The sequence below is a fragment of the Argiope bruennichi genome, chromosome 6 (assembly GCF_947563725.1).
Source record: "Argiope bruennichi chromosome 6, qqArgBrue1.1, whole genome shotgun sequence".
NCBI lineage: Eukaryota > Metazoa > Arthropoda > Arachnida > Araneae > Araneidae > Argiope > Argiope bruennichi.
The window spans coordinates 4,338,428-4,360,222 of NC_079156.1; the positions used below are offsets into that span (position 1 = coordinate 4,338,428).

Genomic DNA, 21,795 nt, shown 5'->3' on the forward strand with positions numbered 1-21,795 from the left:
TTTCGAACCAAATCTTTCAAAGGCTCGATCGTCGGTACTTCCCCATACGTGTAAATGCAATGATTTAAATAAATGATATTCGTGCGTCATCTTCTGCTCCAAGGTTTGGTTTCAGTCGATCGGAAATGAGGTTCAAAATATAAATTTGAATATTATCCGGATGCCAGGGATTAATCGCCAAAAGATCATAACGACAGATTCAGAAAAATGCCAACTTCATGCCGAGATCAATATTTCGTAACTAATTATTCGCCAAGCAAGACATTCGTAGTCTTTTCGAATGCCCATACTTTTACGCGGGATGAAACAAATAACACTTTTATTAGAGAGTAGGCAAGAAATTTTTAAGAAGACAACTCCAGTTGGTTATTATACGAAATTGCCTAGTAATCTTATCTAATATCATCTAGCAATCTGTTTACCGATTTGTTCTTTCAATATGCGGTCAATTGCATGACGCAAATCTAGCTAACAGTAGGCTCTCCTCGCATTAACTGATTAGGGCCTCACAGATTCGTAAAAAGCTCTGTACAATCAAACTTACAGCCCGCATTGCCCAGCAGAAAACTGGACACCATCTTAACTAGGTTGAGGATTGGTCACTCTCGATTCACCGAACGGCATCTGTTGATGGGGAAACCAACGTCATTTTGCTCAGTTTCTAACACATTCTGCTGGAATGTCCACCATTTTCTTCACAACGTCATACTTTTTTTTCAAAATTCTCACCCGGGTTTGGGCAACTTGCTTTCCAAAATTCCGCATGCTAAACTTTTTAGTTTAAAAAAAAATACTGGTTTTAATAATCATATATAAACATTTGCCACGCTTTTTAGTATTGTTTCATATCTTACATCATTGTTGCTCTTTTTCATAACCCACATTTTCAAACTTTTAAACATTTAGATTTCATAGACATCCCATAATTCGATTTTGTTATAAATTGATAAAAATATTTTAATTCCGTGAGTGTGGCGCAGCTTGACCAACGATGGTTTTTGCGCCATAAAACACTAACAAACCCAAATTCTTCTCTTATTCTACTTTTTTCCCGTGATCGAAAGCAAAGTTTACCAAACATGCGGATTTATCGCATCATTACATTTATTTATTTATTTTAGATAATGCTTTAATCCTTGCCGTTTCAATATGAATCCTCCCACTCATTCGAGTTTCTTTTCTTTCAGTAATCTTAAAATAATTTGAAGATTGGTTATAAATTCTCATTAACAATGGATATAAATTTATCTTAACCTTTTTATTGTTTTTTATTTTGTTGATACAAATTATAATCTACGCCTTCTTATAATTATTATCTAGAATAGTGAAATTGAATCTAATATTCCACCCAATATTTTAACAGCTAACAGATAAGCTTCTACGCTAAAACTCTGGTTTTTGCAAGAATCTACTTGAGTATACATTTTCAGTATTTTGGTAATTCTCCTATATAATTGCATTAATTCAATGTGAATTAATGCAATTATTTTCTAGTATTATTTTTTTTATTTAATGCAATGTAATCAATTATTTTCAATTGAAAAGAAATTTAAGTTATTGCAGATAGTATTGCAAAATTTTTAAAAAGAAATTTGGAAAGGAATTAAATGGATAATACTTTCGAAGTTACAAGTTTCAGAGATATCATAATACTGCCATCTAGTGAAAAAGTTATAAAATAATGATTCAGATGTTTCTTCCTTCGTTTCTGAGAGTGAATCAGCAGAGGCTTTTTTGAGACTGTACTCCAGCTCCTTATCGTAAGCCATTCATCCAAAGGACAGATATCACATGCCCATGTGATATCTATCCTTTGGTTGTTTTTTAATGCTTGGTGAATAAGGTGCACAATGTATTACTCTAACATAGTCATTTTAGCAATGATCAGAAATCATTTTTAACAATATCTCTATGAAACTCATCGCGGCTATTAAATATAGAAAAAAATATCTTTTTTCTTTAAAAAAACATCATCTTGAACATAACGAAAGTTCTCACATTTTCGTAACAGCCTTTTATCATTCCTCTTCAAAACTGAGCTATGTTTGAATATTAAAACCACTTCCACAGTTGCGTTTGATCTCCACTTGAATGCGAAAATGCAGCAGAAATATTTTTTTAATAAAAGTGGAAGTTGCTTTAAGCAATTTCCTTTAATATATCTCTCTTTCTGTACTCATTTGCAATGACATCGAATCAGACTCTGCGAAATTATTTCAGCTTAAAGCTGTAGATTAATTAAACCTTTTATTGCATTTGATATTCAGGAACATCTGTTACTACTTACATAGGGTTGTCGCAGTGTCTCTGAGAGAGGCTGACGCCGGCACCGCAAGTCCTGGAGCAGGGTGACCATGCCTCCCATTGTCCCCACTCGCCATCTATGGCCTCTGGCCGCTCCCCGATTTCCGTGCACCTGCCCATCTGACACCACTGGAAAGAAATGATATACATCGGGATGAGGGCTGGACTTTAAAGCAGTTTGGATAGGAAATATGGCTTAGTTTAGTAATATTAACGTCCTGTTTTGAAGCAACACTAGGCCTATTTTGGGACGGATCTCTTCATTTTGAATCGTGGTCAGATGATAAGTACGGCACCTGAGCTGGCGTCCCCCTCTCCAAGCTTGCACGCCCCACCAGAGGGAGGAGGTTCGCCCCGGCGGATTTAGCATGCACCAGACCCGCTTGCACGACGGTTCTCCGGGTCTCGAACCTGAAGGCCTAAGGTTCCTGAGCTGAGATTTTACCACCAAGTCACCGCGGCACCCATGGAAAGTTTGGATAAAATTTATTATTATTTTTGCTTACTATTATTTTATTTGCATTTAAAAAGCTTCCTTTTTCTTCGAAAAATGTTATTTTTTCTTTCATTTCAATCGCATCTGAACATAGTTATTTCATTTAATACATCAACTCCTCTCGTGGAACTTGGCTTAGGCCATATAGCATACACAACAAGGCATTTAATACGGTTATACAAAATCCTCTTGATACTCTAAGTGCATGCGTTTTGATATATGGCTAACATATCCGTGACCATAATTAATTCCTGTTGGTTGCTTTTCACTTTTCTTCAAATGCAATTTCCTGAAAAAGTCATTCCTATACCTTTTAACATTATTTTTCTCAAACTGTGGGTACAATATTTTATATTACATTTTTGTTCACAATATTAGATATTTTAAATTATTATATTCGTTAACGCTTAATTCTCCATAGCGTTTTAAAGGCTTCTGCAAACGGAACTTTCAGTTTCTCATCGAGGGAAGGCAACTGACAGGAGGGGCATCCCCCCCCCTCCTCTTACTAACGTCGCCTGTGCTATATATGGTGCAACAACAAAGGAGAAAAGTTTCATCGTTTCAGCAAATTGATGCACATAAATATAGATAACATTCTAAAATACAATTTTGAAAATGCTGAAACTATATTCAAAATTTCCGCATAACAGTTTTCAATAATAACGGAAGACGTTCTGGGCGAACGAATAAAGATATTCTTCTTCCGGTCGGTTGCTGGTATCCATGGGTTTATAAAAGATTAACATTGAAAAAAAAAAAGATATTTGCAGCATCCATTGTATTTTTGAATAATTTTGTGCAGTATTATTTAAATTGTATGTTTATTATTTTCAATAAAATAATAGCTAAAATGATCCGTCACGGATCTCTAGCAATCTTTCCAAGCAAAAAAAAAAAAAAAAAAAAATCAAAGAATATTTTTACGATATTATGTAATACACAAAATATTATATAATATGGTTAAAATATTGGATAGTATTTTCATCATTTTGTTATAATTTTGCAGACACATACATATAAATTTAAGAAATGTTTATTGTTCAATTCGTAACGCCATCTGTTGCTTAAAATAATCATTGACGTTTATTGAATTAAAATTCTCGAAAGATCTGCTGTCTTTAAGGGACGCAAATTATTCGAAACATTATAGCAGTAAACTTATATTATAGCAGTAAACTTATATTACCTTATAGCAGTAGAACTGCTAAGGCAGTAAATGGAGGGACATTCAGGGAAGTAGATGTTACCGTAACATCTTGACCTATCTTTATCGTATCTTATTATTATTATTTTCAACTCTTTAGAAATAAATTTTTAAAAACCTATATGAAAGAAATGATGCGTTTATTAAAATTTTGTTGTTCCTGCTGAGTGTAAAAAAAAAATGTCGTAAATGTAGCCAATCTGATACTTTAATTTCTCTCCAGGTTTTAATCAGAACTTAGAAACCTACGAGTTAAATTCAAAGTTAATTTTAGAATTACACACTGAGGATTTACAAAAAAAAAAAAAAAAAAAAAAAAAAATCCAGAATTACTAACATTCGTTTTGTTGGATTAGTTTTGGTTCAGCAATATAAAAGATCTCGTGTAAGGCAAGGCTTCTCAAGACAAAGGCTTTTAATAATAAAACGACTTTCCTCCTCTTTAAGAATCAGAATTCCGTCGCCTGAATTACCATTATAGGATTCGACTCAAGAGTGGCCACATAAACACTATGAGCTCCCATGGGTAAGGAGAAAAAAATTTCTTCCATAAACCAAATGTAAAGATATGCAAAGGAAAAGAAAACAAATTTATGATTAAAAGAAAGGAATTTTGGTTCATTTTTTATTTGTAAAATTCATGAAATGCTTTAAATGTAGATAATCTTCTGGTTCATCTTTGTTCGCAAAAGTATTCGCTATTTGTATTTTCGTGTAGTCACCATTTCACGATTCTACTTGGAAAGGATCAATGGCGTCCATTCAGTCAAATCTAATAAACAATTCCTTAGTAAGAATTTTTTGTTTGTTCGTTTGTTTGTTTATTTCGGATATTTTCAGGACTTATTTTCAGATCTAACCTTTCTTTTGTGTGAATACACAATGACAAAAGTGATAAAGGTTCTCATTTTGAATCGCTCTTCACTTGAGTATGTCTCATCTTCCAGCTGCTTAAAGTAATCAGATGAACATCCCTTCAGCCTGCAAGCTTCACCGCCGGTTACGAAGATTTGTGCTCATTCTTCCCGCTTGCAGAGCCATTCCTATTTTTGAGTAATGGAGGTGAAAAACTGCAAAGTGAATATTTCATTTTCTTAAAGATCGATTACGAGCGTGAATATGCTATTTGGCACAGGAAAGTTGCCGAATGGTTTGGTAAACGCTGAGAAGGGACCGTTCTATTCATCATTTGAACCTAAAAATAAGCAAATTATGTTTAAACACGCAAAGAAATATGTTTACAAACAAAGACTTCTTGTGTGCGGTTCGATAACAGGGGCTTACATTTAAATTCCAAAAATTTCATATTTTATAAAAAGATTCATCAAATCTTTTATAAAAAAAGACTTTGCATTGTCTTAAAGTAAGTAGCATAATTGTTAATGATTATATCCTTAAAGAGCAAATTTGTTTCGATCCATTTATTATAATATTCGTATAAGATCAAGGGATTTTTTTTTTCCGTATGCAGTACTGTCAAAAAATTTCTTAGATCAGCCCACAAAAAACAGCTTACATAGGACCAACTTCTTGAATTAGAAGAATAACTCTGAAAGCAGTTACAATCAATTTCATAAATTCGAATTGGAGCAAATCAAAGCAATAAAAAGATATTAAATGCATGAAATGTCGGTGTAAAAAAAAAAAAAAAAAAAGACTACGGTCAAGGTTTGTATATGTGAGGAAACAAAGAAAAAAAAAAACAATGTGTGAAATAACTGAATTGGATTCTTATATTGTGAATTTTGGAATCAAAAAAATCTTTCGCTTTCATTACTAATGACTAAAAGTTATTTACCAAAAAAATATTCTGTTTGATTGTGCTTAAAGGAGTGGTTTCCTCTTATTGCGGCAATTCATTCGCTTTAGTTGTGTTGAAAGAAATAGTGGAAACCAGTTTTCTTCATTGGACTAATGACAAAATTTTTAAGATTTTTTTTTTTTTACTTAAAAATGGATTTTATAAAATTTAATCATATTTTTTTAAATAAAGAAACTACAAAATTTTTTCTACTTTTTATTAAAATAATTTGCCTATCATTGTGCTTTGAAAATATTCAAATAGTCCAAAAGCGTCCAAATAGTCCAATCCTCATTTATATATTGGAATTTTTAAATCATGTATAGATTACATCATATTTATCAAAGATTCAATCAGTTCGATGGAATGAATGAGCACCAAATGGAATGAGAATTCTTTATCCAGAAGATCTCATCTAAAATGTGCACTTTTGGAGTTGTTGGAATGTTTATCAAAATGAGACGATTCCCGTTCATTTGATGGCCTGCCTCGCCGGTACAGGGCAGCGGACATCGGCGGACGAGTGGCGACTTTGGGAGAAGAAAGTAACTCAGGATTTACGAAAGGGGGAAACGTAACACAAGAAAATTATTAAGCGTTTTCAGAAAAACTTTAGTTATCCGACGCCTCATTCAAATAGTCGGGAATTCTCAAAATTGAATGTCCACCTAAACTAGATAACTTTTAAAAAAAATCAACTTATTGAGAATTGACTTAGTCATATTTTTCCATATCAGAACCGAGATTCCATTTTTGCTATGATTTTGCTTACTATGAGTGAGGCAACTCGAAGACAGATGGCAGAAGATTCCCACTTATCCCTTGTGAATGTGGTGAAGGAACAAGCAGTGCAATCAAAGAAAGAGATAGGCTGCAGCTTATTCCAATATTCACTTCCAATCCCAGGCAACAGCATTGTTAGAACAGTTCGTTATTGCTCATATTTATTCGTCATCATTTGTTCGTTATTGTTCATATTTCTTACATCTCAGTGCAAACCTGTACTTTATAAATGTTCATGCATTGTATGTTTTAGAAATTTATTACAAAAAAAATAGAAATATAGTACGCATTTTGTAAGTTTTATTTTATTTAACTTCATTTCAGAATACATAAAATCATGTACTTCTGAAATATAAATGCGTGTACTCTCAAAACAAGCTATCATTGATATAAAAGTTAAATGTAACTTTTACGAAAAATCACTTAAATTTATTTTTTTCTTTGATAAATGATTGCATTTCGGAAAAAAACTAGCCTAAGGTAAGCGGTTCAAAACCTACAGTTTTTAATTCGTGAAAAATCCCACCACTTTAGTAAAATAAATTATTCCTGTATTTTTAGAGAAGAAAAAAACACTTTAAACTAAACAAACAGAATGGTTGAGTCTACTGAATGAACGCTTTTATTGGTCATAACTGTAAATCTCCTGAATTGACGCTTTTATTAATCATTACCATATTTCTGTCACAAAGTGTTCCTTCGGCAGCAGGCTCCAATCGTGTAACGCACTTGTTATCTTGTCGGCACCATAACGTTTGGCACACATCCTGCAAAAGAGAAGAAAAAGAAAAGTAATGTTAAACCTCGAAAAAATTGTTATCCTTATCAAAATTAAGAAAAGATGTATCCTATTAATGAAAAAATAAAATTTTACTTCTAATTCAATGATTTTTATTATTTAGTAATTGAAAACAATTTTTCAAATCCGTTATATATATACATATATATATAATAATATTCTTAAAATTTAATTTAAACTTAATTAATTTCTTTTTTTCCCCTCAATTTAGCCCATATTAACTTCATTCTAGAATATTCTTTTATTTCCCGATTCCATTCCACTTTTTCTATCTAATTAATTCGCTTTCTTCGCAAATTCTTTCTTAAAAGATCCCTGTGTTTCCCTTACCCGATTCGCGCGCGTGTAGAGAAAATCTCTATTTAATTGTCAAAACTATTTTCCTTATTAATATCTCATGTTATATAAGACCAGGGATAAAATGTTCATAAGCGTGTTCACCCATTTTCACTCTGTGTCGTTCTCTCTTGTGCGTGTGCTGGTCACTCCTGTTTGTACATAATGCGTGTCTCCCTCGGATGAAATAAAACGACGTCAAAAAAATCGAAAGTCTCTTCACTGTCTTCTAAACTGCTTTCTGATTAAAAAATTATATATATATATATATATATATATAAGTAACCAATTTAAAGTAAGAAAAAGAAAATCGCAACTAAAATTTATTACCTATTTAAACTAATACCAAAAAAGAACTTCATAGTATTTAGAGAGCGCAATTGCAGCTACTTCTAAAACACAGATGAATTGATACAAAAGTATTAGAATCAAATTAATAGGAAAAACAAAAATCAAATAAAAATTAAACCAAAAAAATTATTAAATATATATATATATATATATATATATATATATATATATAATATAAAAAAAGAATCCGGCCTGAAGACTTTTTCAAGGGTCACCCTCAGGCAGGGATTCAAAGAAAGGGATTTTTTCTGTGAGGACATACAGACATTGTCTAATAATGATTCCTTGTGACCCGAAAATCCCCTGAAATTATGCTCAAGAGATATACCATTTTAACAGAAAGGAAATACAAAATACCAAATTAGAAGAAAATAACCACAACAAAGTAAAAATACAATAACAAAAATAACAATAAAAACAAAAACTAGCACTAAAATTAAAATTAAAAACTAAAAGGCCAGAACATACCATCCAACAGTCAAGGAAACTTTAAACTATCGATTGTGATTCCCTGTTTTTAAAAAATTAACGGTAAATTATGTAAACAGAGGTAGGCTCCCAGCGCCATCTATTGAGTGATCCAATATGCAAGGAAAGTAGCAAATAATTTCTGTTTAATTTGTAAATATTATTATAAAGAACTTTTAATTAATGAATATAACTCTAATGCAACTTATATGTTAAAGAACACCGGGAAAAAGGAATTAGATAAAAGAATGCTAGCTTTCGCAAAAAAAACCCAAAACTACGACTTGCTCTCTTAACGTGTTTAAAATTACGTGTTTAATGGTATTAATTTTTATAAACAAGTCAAGGGCATTCCAATGGGAACAGCTTTCTCAAGTGCTTTAGCTAATATTTTCCTGCATTACTATGAGAAAAAAATAATTAAATATAATTTAATAAACGGGTGGAGATATATTGATGACCTACTTTTGATTAACTTCGACAATACTAATATTATTACTAATTGCTATCCAAAAAGATTTAACTCTAAAAGATACAAATAAAAATCAACTTGAGGCTACCTTTCTGGATTTAAAAATCGAAATTGCTAATGATAAAACAATAGTTGGTATATACGATAAAAGGGATGATTTCAACTTTAAAATAACAAAACTCTGTAACTACCATTCCAATCTAAACTCTAAAATTTTCAAAAATCTAATTTTCTCACAAGTTAACAGGATCAAAAGGGTTTGCAATAATAAAAATTCTTATATTGAAGCATCAAACATCCTCCTTAAAAATTTAATTAAAAATGAATTTCCTAGAAATTATTGTAATGTCAATTTTTTAATTAAACAAGGTATGGTTTGGGATTAATCCTTTGGCTTAAATAAAAATAGAACTTTCCTTGCATATTGGATCACTCAATAGATGGCGCTGGGAGCCTACCTTTGTTTACATAATTTACCGTTAATTTTTTAAAAACAGGGAATCACAATCGATAGTTTAAAGTTTCCTTGACTGTTGGATGGTATGTTCTGGCCTTTTAGTTTTTAATTTTAATTTTAGTGCTAGTTTTTGTTTTTATTGTTATTTTTGTTATTGTATTTTTACTTTGTTGTGGTTATTTTCTTCTAATTTGGTATTTTGTATTTCCTTTCTGTTAAAATGGTATATCTCTTGAGCATAATTTCAGGGGATTTTCGGGTCAAGAGGAATCATTATTAGACAATGTCTGTATGTCCTCACAGAAAAAATCCCTTTCTTTGAATCCCTGCCTGAGGGTGACCCTTGAAAAAGTCTTCAGGCCGGATTCTTTTTTTTATATTTTTTTGGTTTAATTTTTATTTGATTTTTGTTTTTCCTGTTAACTTGATTCTAATACTTTTGTATCAATTCATCTGTGTTTTAGAAGTAGCTGTAATTGCGCTCTCTAAATACTATGAAGTTCTTTTTTGGTTTTAGTTTAAATAGGTAATAAATTTTAGTTGAGATTTCGAAACTGTTTTGTTTCGTTTTCATTTTAGTTTCGTTTTCAAACTTTTTCTTACTTTAGATTGGTTATATATATATATATATATATATATATATATATATATATATATATATATATATATATATATATATATATATATATATATATATATATATATATATATATATATATATATATAATAATGGAAAACACATACTTTTGAGCAGTTTGTGGACGAAGATAGAGAACGCATTTTTGAACGTTAAACTTCATTTTATTCCATCCCGGGAGGTATAATCTATGTACGAGCAAGAAGCGACAAGGTACGTCAATCCACAGCACGACAAAGAGCCAAAGGGCATTTGAGATATTGAAGCGCTTTAAAACACTTTTGCATTTTAAATTACTCAGCACTTTAATTGCAGATTTAAAATCAAAAATTCAGTCATTCGATGCATGAGTTGACTATTCATTGTACACAAGGAAAATCTATCAGTTTTAAGTTACTGCATGTGAACAGGATGTCGCTAAAACGCAAAGAATTAGACGGATAAAATTTAGCATATATAATTTGGTCATTGGAATTCCACATGTACATCAAACTGAATCAGCCGGTTGACGATCTATCTCTCTATTCGCATTTATATTCACGTTATGACTTAAAAACGCAATAAACTAGGAAAATGAAAAATCTGTACTAAATCGATCAAACAGAAGGCCTCTCAGTTTTCTTCGCTATACAACGTCGTATTCAGCGCACGGTATTGTGTCTGTCAACTGGTTGATGCGCGAACGTCGGACACTTGTTGATATCGATCATCCCGTGCCTGTTGCATCATTCCGGCATGCAACTCACCAGCAAGCTTTGGCGCTTCCTGTGTGATACGTCCCGGCGATGCAGACTCTTACAAGTAGTAATGAAGAAAAGGATAGCATGTTGTGTTTGTAAAAAAAGGAAAGTCGAAAAAAGATAGAGATTTTAATTTTTCATTCAGATGTAATTAAGACACTTCATATTCTTATTTCATATCCAAGTACTTCTTCCAGAATGGTTGCTCTGAATATCCAAAATTTTTCCAATTATCAATGGGCAGATTTACAGGATCATTCCGAATTTATGGTACACGCTTTAAGAATAGGTGCAGGACACTGTAACTATCAGTTATTTCAAAGGAATATAGGGGTATACCGGCGTCCTGGCGCGTCTTCATATGATCTGGGCGTTCCTGGTTCGGGCCTTGTTGTTCTTTACCCTGTGTTTTATATGTGAGGTATGTGAAAGACCCCCCCCCCACCCCACGTAAAAAGGGGTTCTGCAAGTGAGTATCTTCTTATGAGTTAGAAGTCAGACTTCCGCCTCGGGTGCTCAGGGGCCTTTAGCCTCAGAAACTACTGCGCAAACTCGGCTTAAATCACTGACTTCGTTAGCGGGCTTGTCTATAGCAAGTGCCATAAGTAGCAACAACATATATGGGTATAAGGGATGAGGTGTAGCTTGAACAAAGAGATGAGGAATGGAATTAATAGAAAGACAAGAAAATGGGGAGTTGGGAAGCGCGATGGGTTGAGCATAGGGAACGGCCCTCCCGATTTACACAACCACGATTACTTTTCATAGGCATAGCGGAAAAGCTTTGTGTATGCGAATCCATCGAAATCTTGTTGCTCGAATATCCACGGTTTCTTGAGGGGTACATGAAATATCTGGCGTCTTCGAATGTATATGCAAAACACTTCACCAACGCGCGTCAAGCACGGTCACTGTTGGTGGATACACTTTTGAGCAGATATTATAAACACTGCACTTGTTAACAACGCTGTCAATAAACAATCGTCTTTCCTCACATCTCTCATTTTCTACGTTTGTGCTTTCTCGCGTCACTTACGGTAATACATTGCTATACAATAAAGGATTGCTATAGAGTCCTGAGCCACTCTTAAAATGTGTACCAAGAATTCAGGATCACTCTGCAGAGCTATCTCTTGATAATTGAAAAAAATTGGATTTTCAGGTCAAACATTCCTAAAGAGCACATCGTTGAATTTTTACTTTGTATCTGAAGTATCGAGAGCCAGACATCCAAAGAAAATTCCAAATGTGTAGTATCTAATTTGCATAAAGTAGAAAGAAAGTAGTTTACAAGTTTACATAGAGAGTAGCATATTGCTATATCTTTTAACAAAATTTATACTTCAAAATATGCGAAAACTCTCCGAATTTAATTCTTATGGGAATTCAACTGATTAAAGTGTAATTAGCAATAAAAATAATATTCCGTTTTATTTACTTACTTCAAATTGCCCTTTTCATAATGCCTCATATTCTAGTTATTTTAAATGTGCACACAAAATAAAAGGTGTGTAATGAACTGAGGAGATTGGAAAAAACTGGCTCAGTAAAAGTTGACCCGCCATTTGTTTCCATACGAAATGCCTTCTCCCAAGCCGTTCACCTCGCAACATCCCCCACAATTTTCACAGCATTTAAGCGATACTTTTACTTCAAAAAGGAAAATAATTTTCATCGCGAGGTCACTCAACCAAGGATAATCCATGGGAATTCACCTCTGTTCGTTATCTAACATCGGTCAGACATCAAGGATAACTGAAGCCTTCTCGAATTTCAACCCACAGTGTTTTGTCTAATACGGGAAAGGTTGGACACGACATTTTAATGAATTCTTACCGTTTCTTTCCACAACACCAAGAAACTGAGGTAAATGTTTTACCATTTGGAATGGATGATATTTTATTTTAAATATTTTGATTCATACGATAAAAATAAAAAATCCATGTATGAGTGCAATAACACACTTTTATGAATGCAAAAAAATTAGAATTTTTTTTTAATTTTAATTATATCCTACTATTTAATGTTCAATGTATAATCCATAATTTTATATTTAGCAGAATTCTATTTTCCTTATTTTGACTACTAGGTGAGGACCCACGTATAAATCCAAATTTAATTAAATTAGTACATTGAGTTAAGTAAGATCAGAAATTTTTAGAAGTAGTATGCATTATCATTGAGATCACATAACTGAACAAAATTATAGAACTCTAGCACAATAGGAAGACAGCGGAAAAAAACGATTAAAAATTTTATCTTTTCAAACGTTAAACAAGTCATGTAACAATTGAAGTCAAAAGAACTTTTCTTAGAGAATATTTTAATAAAAGAAAATTGTTTGCTTTAATTATTTTCTATTTTCAATTTGAAATACATTGATTTAAATATCATTGAATTGTAGAATGAATTTTTGTCTTTAACCACACCATTGAATTTGGATCTTTTCTTTTTGTTAGGTTACAGAGAAAGATTCTGAAAACATTAAAAAGTACATTATAATCAACGGAATGTAAAAACTTTAGGCATCAAGAAATAAATGAAAAATAATGTAAAATCCGCTTCATTTTAGCGAGAGACCCCTGAGTTTGAAAACAAATAAAAAATTAATATAATAGATGGAAAAAGTAAACTAAATGTTCATTTGAGAATTCTCTTGTCCAGGTTTAAAGATTCCGTTAAAAAATGAATCGACTTAATTAAAAGATAAATTAACTCATTTTAGAAAACTTACTGCTGTTGAGATATTCAGTGAAGTTTCATAAAAAATAATTTTAGATTTTAAAAAAGGCAGAAGAGGACCCCGCTATGAATGCTGTTTTATTTCAGTCCGTTTTATGCAGAACCCAATGGAATGGAGGGCTTTAAGGGTCCACTGGAATTATTACGAGCAAAAATATTTCGATTAAATCATTGATAAGTGACTTTATTTTAAAAATGACAGCAGTATATTTTTTTTAAATTATAAAAATATCGAGGCTTCATTATCACTACGTTAGAAGATTCACGCTGTCTTTTTCCAAGTATTAGGCATCTCCGATTCTCTTTGTCTGTCACCTTATCGAAAATGTGAGCTTTAATCTGAAACAAGGAGGGATTAGACTTCAACTTCCTTCTTGAATGGAAAATTCCATAAAGTATTATACAAGGGTAGTAAGTGAAATCATTTAGTATCGGTGTAATACTAAATATGTTTCCTGGTTTTTGTAATATCTTTGAGATTTTGCTGAATAAAGCATTAGGAAAATGAGAGCACTACGATAAAGAACGTAAATTTAGGATGAAAGAGCTGTTATTTAATTATTACTTTTATTTGTTTTTTATAAATTTTTATTCGAGGGTGTAACGAAAGAATATTAAAGAAGAATAAGAATAGTAAAGAACGAATAGTAAATAGTAAAGAAAGCAATCAGGAATTTAAAAAAATAAAATATGCTAAATATTAAATTGAACTTCTTCTACTACTTCTACTTTATTATTAATTTTAGACAAAAAAAAATGTTTAAAGGACCATAGTTCTAATAAAATCAGTAGCAGTAGAGAAGGTTGAGGTCACTGGAGACATCTTCACTAACACGTCGCGACATTCGGGCCATTTTGTGGTTGCGACGGCTCTAAAACACCTCATTCTGATGCCATCGGAACTTTGATGGATCGCTCCGCTGACAGCGAAGGACTGCCACGGTGCCCTCAGTGTAAGGGGAAAATATTAGTAACCCATCGAGTTACTTGAGGTCAAGGAAAATGACACTGAATTTCCAGGTTTCAGTAAAGACGCGGATTCCGTCGAAAAACCACATGCGTGTTATCGCTTCATTATTATCCCTTCTAAAGAAAGTGACGTCAAAAACCAGTGGGAATATTCTCCCAGCTACTTTCTCATTTAATAGCATGATATGGGGCATTTTATTTCTGACAGTACAGAGGAGAAAACTGAGTATGGATTTTGGCAGTCTACTTTTTTCCGATTCCATGAAAAATATCAGCGAAAAGTCAAAGTGTTGAATTTGACAAAGTGTCATTTGTCTCAGTTGCTGCCTCAGCGTTTTCCAATAACGGTTATATCTGCGTGGTTATCGAAATATCACCGTTAGCGGTCGGTCATCCCTTACGAAATGGGACTAAAAGCTGATAATCTGCAAATTTGGTGAAAAAACCGCATACCATATTTTGTGTCTTGGCTCATTTCGTTTTTGAGCTATTGTGGCAACAGACGGGAGATATGTAAAAATTAAGCCAAATTTTGAATAATTTGGTGATTGAAATAATATCTCTTCATATGTAAAAAAAAAAAAAAAAAAAAAAAAAAAAAAAAGTTAAATTGTATCTTAACAATCAACGTCTTCATTTTGAACGTTTACTGCTGTTAAAGGGAAACGAAAGGCATCACAAAGCAACTTGCGAGAAATTATAAAATATATTTCGAATTACTTCACATTCAACGGGTAATGATGGCTCACCAGAAGGACACGTTATTAGTATTTTAAAATCTTTTCAAGGGAATGGCATACTGCACGTCTATCGCTGTTTGATACAGCAATGGCAATCAATTGCCGCCAGCATCTGTTCACTTATTAAGTTTGAAATGTTTTGGGTAGAAAAGGCAACAAGCCATGCATGCTGAGCCATATGAAGAAAACGTGAGATTAATATCTAAATAGTGTGAATTTTAATGAATCTACAACATTAAACTGAAATAACCTTTAAATTTTTTTATTGAAGAAAGGTTTTAATTAAAAATAAAGAAAAAATTAATAAAGAAATAAAGAAAAAATTCAATAAATGATGCTTCCAAAAGGAGAATCTTCATAGATAATACATTAACATAGCCATGTCAAAAAAATATTTTAGATAGCAATTTTTTTTATCAAATTTTATCAAAACAAGCCGTCTTTGGCGACCGGCTTTTCGCCAAAATTATTGATTTTTTAGTTAGTTAAATATTAATGTCGAATACATATTTTAGAAAAATTTCCCATTGTTACTTGATAAGGCTGGAAAACATGAGTTTAATTGAATAAGCCTAAACAAACTATAATGTGTGCAAATTAAAAAAATATATACTACAAAATAAAAATAGAAGTAAAAATTCTAATTTGGAATGAGTGACCAAAGAAAACATTTCTTAAATTTTAATTTTATCATTGGCAAAAGCATGCGATTGAATTATTATGTATTACATTAAAAAATGCATTACAAATAAAGAAAACACTGTACATAAATGATTTAATCTCATTAAATAGATAATTGTTTTGAGTTTTAAGATAAAGCAAAAATAATTTTTGGGAAATCTCAGCTTTTCCTGCTCAATGAAATTTGACGCCTATTTCCCGAGCTCTTCTTTCTTCCGAGTTTTTGGTGAATCCTGTCCAGAGCTTTTCTAATGATATTTTGTAATTTCTTTAATTAGCTTAAGTTTACGTTAAGTGCAAATGTTCTATTTGGCAGTCTGAAATGTTCGTAAGAGCGATTTGTAACACCTGACTGTTGCCATTCGACAGCATGTAATAAGAGCGATTTCTATGCTACATGCGTTAAGTATTATATATACACAGATTCCTTTTTAAAAATAGTTGTGATTGAAGAGACGAGAGAAAATACTTAATAAATAAGGCTTTCAAAGTGAGAATCTTTTGATATAATGCAGTAACACAATCGTTCCCACCCATTTTTTTTTCTTGAAATTATTCGGAGATTTAATTATTCAATTTAAAGAATTCGTAACTTCTTCGTAAAAATAGTATCGCGTTTTTGTCACATTAATAAGAATTTTTAACGACATCGCTTTTGGTATCATAAAATGGTTTAGATAAAAAACACTTTACACTTTTTTTTATTCTCTTTCTCATTTCACGTATTTTAGTGACATTTGTGAGGTACTGGGAAGTTATAACAGTTTAAAGTTGCAGTTTAATCAGAACTTAGTTTGTTCAAATTTTACATACCTTTCAAGGTATTATTTTATTTTCATTTTAACGCAAAGGCTTTTTTTTATTGAATGAATGTTTTAGGATAAATTCATTATTTTTTTTAAAATTTCTTTGCACTCTCGAGTGGTTCTTTTTCTTCTGTTCACACAGATGTAAGTGCGGAACTTGGTCATGTGCCACGTATTAAAATGCTCGGCACTTCATCATATCTAATTACGTCCAGTTTTAACCCTCCTTCTCCAAAAAATAATTGAGTTCCTTCCGATTCTTTTGTAAATCTTCTTAAATAAGAGTCGTTTTTAATAAAGATAATAGCGATATGCAAAAAAAAAAAAAAAAAAAAAAAAAAAATTAAAAATTAAAATTGACAAACATTCAAAAGACATTTCGCCCAAAGACATGGGAACAACGTAGAAAGAAGACGTCTGTATAAAGAATGGAGAATTTTGCAGAGAACTGAATAAAGAAATGCACGTCAAAGGATGAATGATGCTTGCACTTCATTTCAAAATTTCAAGGACAATATATTTTCACTTTTGTTGTATCATTTAAGATACAGTATAGTATAATATAGTATAAGTATAGTTACATCAACGTCTCAGTTCGAAGCAATATCAGGGAGGACTTCGAGAATTGAGTTAATTTTGTATCGTGGCATAGGATGGATTTCACACCACTCTTCAAACTTTCGTGCTACACTAACAGGCAAACGTTTGAGTCTTGACATGAAGTGAGTGAAATGAATATCCAAGAACTTCGTGACCATATTCAAATGTGTGTATATTCGAATGAAAGCAAAACGAGACAAACAAAATCAGAGAAAGAAGATACCGTGCAATACAATCTGTAATGTAGCCCTCAGAAACACGACGCTTTATGCGGTCATACCACTCGCCACCCCTAAGGCTGGTCCTGCACCAATTCCATTTTTATCCTACCCAACTTATTGTTTAATGCACGATTCTGACAAGTTTACTGTGTCGAATAATGAGATACAAATCTCTGCTCAGAACGGTGAGAATTTCAAAGGGCGATACAGGAATGACCGTCAGAGATCTCATGCACTCATTCTTTTGCACATTTTAACAGAATGAAATTTTTGGAAAAGGAAGAAATTTCCTTTTAAACATAATATACAAAGGCAGATAAGAAGATAATGCATAATTCATCGGATCTATATTGCCTTGAAAATATAATATTCGCTTGCCTCATTGCCCTGCTGCTAAAACGCGAGTGTGCGTTTCTAAAGTTCTTTAGATGATCTCTTCATCATCTTTCGCCATGCACGAGCTCGGTGTCATCTCGATACTGTTTCCCAAGCATATAATCTTCAGTTATCCAAACTGACAAAAATACGATGGTGTCGGTATTAAATGTAGCCCTAGGTCGTTACCTATGTCAGTAGGATAATCTTCAGGACTGTTGTTGCATGTGGTCTTGCGTTATCGCATTGCAATTTGGAATCTGTTGCTTCTAGCTTTTTTTCGTAAGATATACTGTAGTTTACCAAAAGATGAAAACTATTGTTTGGTGATAAGGATCGTTCCACGTTCGAAAGAGACTTAGAAGATCCCCGTTATGATCCCAAAAGAATGATCTCGTCAAATAACTATGTGGGTTGAAAATACCTATCCATGTACATAGGCGCAGCAGGGTGTGACAGAGACAATCTTTGGAGGTATATCAGCAACAGTAGGAAATAAAAGATGTAGTTGAGATGGTAAATAATCAGCGCTTTTACCCATAAACTATCCCTTCTCTAGTGTTTACTGTTTTAGAGATGCAATAAAATCATGTTACTTTTTAAAATTCAAATATGCATTAGTGAAGTACATATATTAATGATGCATATATAGGATTGAATTCTAGTCAAGTCTGTCAGTTAATTTAAATACAATAGGATCATATTTAGGAATGTTTGCGTGAGTATGAGAATCGCCGAGTGCAATCAGCTGAATCTTATTAAACCAACGGTGGAATCTACTCTACGCAGATATTGTCAACAAATAAAGTCACCTCTATTCCTTCGCAGTGTTCAGCATCCGGCCCGTACTGCAGACGGCACTGGTGATGAGCATCATACATCGCCCCGGGTGGCAACTCGGGAAAATAGAACTCGTGGTCGGAGGGCTCATCATCCAGGCAGTTGCCCCAATCACGGCTGAAACGAGAGAGGATAATCATGTCTGTGAGTAACTACAAGCGTCACATTTAATAAAAGTGCTCGTGTATTGAATGAATTGAAAAAAATGGAAATTATTTCTTTTTTTATTTTTTCATTTTCAAAGTATACAGAAACAGTTGTACTCATCAAAAAATTGGAACATCAGATTGTGACGTATCTCCAAGTTTTAGGCCACCCTCAATTCCAAAAAACACATTTTTGAAACATGTCTGTCTGTCCTTCTATTTATGACAAAGATAACACAAAAACGCTTTGAGCTAAACGGAAAAAATGTAAAACATGGTCTTTACACCAAATTTGCAGTTTTCCATAAAATTTTGGATAAAATCTATTCTAGAAATATAACTGTTCAGATATTCAAATATAACTTAAAACGATAACTACAAAATAAAAAGAACTAGATGCGTAAATTCGGCATACGGATTTAATATCTATATTGTAAACACCCATCACATTTTGAGCCAAATCTAACAAGGTTTGAAACAGCTGTCAGTCTGTAATTTAAAAAGCATGTAAACGCAATAGTTAAAAAAAAAATGCAATGATTCAATTTTTTTGGAATGTGACTGCAATCGCAGTTCTGCATCAAACCTCTGCTTTCATTGTTTGGGGAAAACGCGTTTATAACACAAATTCGGATACGGATGCCAGGGATTTATCGACAAAATATTTTCCAAGGTCATATGATAGATTCATTAAAAATTCTAAATTCACGCCAAAGATTAATATTTCGCAACCAATGTTTGCCGTTAAGGCGTTCTCCGGGATAACAGAGTGTGCGAGAAAGTTGTGGGGAGACCACTCCCGCCGGTTCAGAAAACTGATTTTTTTTCTGAATTTAAACTTCTTCATTATAAAGATTATGGATTCTTGAAATCCATTTCCTGTCGAACTGATTACATGTGCTTCATTTTAATTAAAATTGGTTCATGTCAAATCTCTCCCTTCTGTGAAAATGGTTTTGATTTTATTATGCTGTTAAAATTAAAACTGTCAGCTGTAGGCAATGGCAAATACAGTTCATTGATGCGAACGTATTTAATAATATATTTATTAAAACATTACTTGGTGTCAAATGGCGAATTTCTTCATTTTTTCCGTCATTTTGGATAACTGAACAAAAATATTATTAGGTTTAGTGATCGTTGAGAAAGTGACACCAAATTCGTTGTTTATATAGGTTCACTTAGCAAAATAGAAAAATGAAGTGAATGGAACTTCTCATGAATAAGTCGCAATATCTAAAATATTTAAATTTTTTTAAACTTAAATTTTAAAGAAATAGTGCGTTTCAACTTAAGTATGTGATTTTAAAAAATCGGTGAGAATCTAATCATTCAATTGCTTCTTATTCATTAGCAGCCTTTTTCGATCAGCTTGTTCGGCCAAATGATTGATTTTTAGGTTAGTCATTTTTAGTACACAACATATAATTTTGTTTTTAAACATTTTATTTTGTTACTTGATAAGACCGAGAAACATGATCACTTGAGTAAGTCAAAACAAATTATAATTCATACATATTAAAAAGTGTATAAACTACGAAATAAAAGCGGATCTGAGAAACCTATTTCGAATCAATTTCAGTTCAATTTAAGTTAAAATTTAACATTGGCAAAAACTCGAGTCGGAATGTTTTGACGGATGAGTTGAATTTCACCAAAACATTAAAAATTGAGTGTTGCAAAATATTTATGACGTTTAAAAAATTTTATTAAAATATAGAAAAAATTGTATAAAAATAAAACTGGTATAATTAAAAAGGTAATTTTTTTGAGTTAACTAATAGACCCATCTTGAGGATAAATCTGAAAGATCAAACTACCTCTATAGTATTAGCGGGAACTGAGATTGAGTCCTTAGAGCCATCACTGGCCACGGTACGATCCTTCTCGCACGCCCCATTATTGGTAAGGGCCATTTCTATACCCAACCGGGTAACGACAGGCAACCACTACACCTGAAGTTTCTCATCCTCATATCTGAGATGCCAACCGTAGGAGGAGTTTTAAAACAATAAAAAAACCCATTTCTATATATATTAGTTTTGGAAGATATAGTTATCAATTCTCATAGGCAAATCATAGCGATTGCCTCTGTGGCAATGGTCAAGCCTATTTTCGCTCTAGATTAGATTTTGTTTGACGCTATTTCTTTCTTTATTTATTTTTTCACATCTTCTCTTTTCTGAGTGAATCAAGTTTTTGGTGAGTACTCTTCGGAATATTTCTAATAATATTTTGCAGCTATATTGATGAAGCAGTCTGAAACTTTTGAATGGGGATTTGTTAACACTTAACTACTGTCATTCGACAATATGTAATAAGAACGATTTCTGTGCCGCGTAAGTTAGGATTTTATACAGATAGACTGTTATAGTCCTCATAGAAGCATTTTGAATTGTCTTTGAAAAATGGGAATTCGGTGACTTTCCATGCTTTATTTTCATTTTCTATTTCATTTCTTGTCGAAAAACAAAGGAATTTTATGGTCACTCTATAATATGCAAGAAAGACCTTAAAAAATAACATGGGGTATTTGGAGAAAAAACTGTTCAACAAAAATGAGCCAAATTTGATCTATACTTATTCCAAACATGAGATTCTGATCTATGCAAAATAGTTTCTATTTTAGCTAGCAGCAATAATGTGCTGTAAACGTAGTTAGCTTGTTCAATTATTTACTAGCACAACTTTTTTACCCCCGTTTAAACGATTCGGTAACTCCTGATTGGATATAGTAATATCCATAATTTGCTCGTCAGTCAAGAAACTTTGTCGCAATTCGAGAAGTCTACATATCGCCAGGGAAAACTGTGTCAAGTGAATT

The 21,795-nt window shown here is 32.4% G+C and overlaps 1 protein-coding gene across 2 annotated transcripts in view; it reads right to left on the reverse strand.

Annotated features, from left to right (window-relative positions):
- Window positions 1-21,795, reverse strand: part of LOC129971661 (A disintegrin and metalloproteinase with thrombospondin motifs 7-like) — a 193,641-nt gene that overhangs the window by 65,265 nt on the left and 106,581 nt on the right. For both annotated transcript variants that reach the window (XM_056085631.1, XM_056085629.1), the window contains exons 9-11: window positions 18,798-18,942; window positions 7,266-7,358; window positions 2,288-2,433 (exon numbers count right to left, since the gene is read on the reverse strand). In XM_056085631.1, the coding sequence (XP_055941606.1) occupies window positions 2,288-2,433; window positions 7,266-7,358; window positions 18,798-18,942 (384 nt within the window). The remainder of the gene's footprint in view (window positions 1-2,287; window positions 2,434-7,265; window positions 7,359-18,797; window positions 18,943-21,795) is intronic.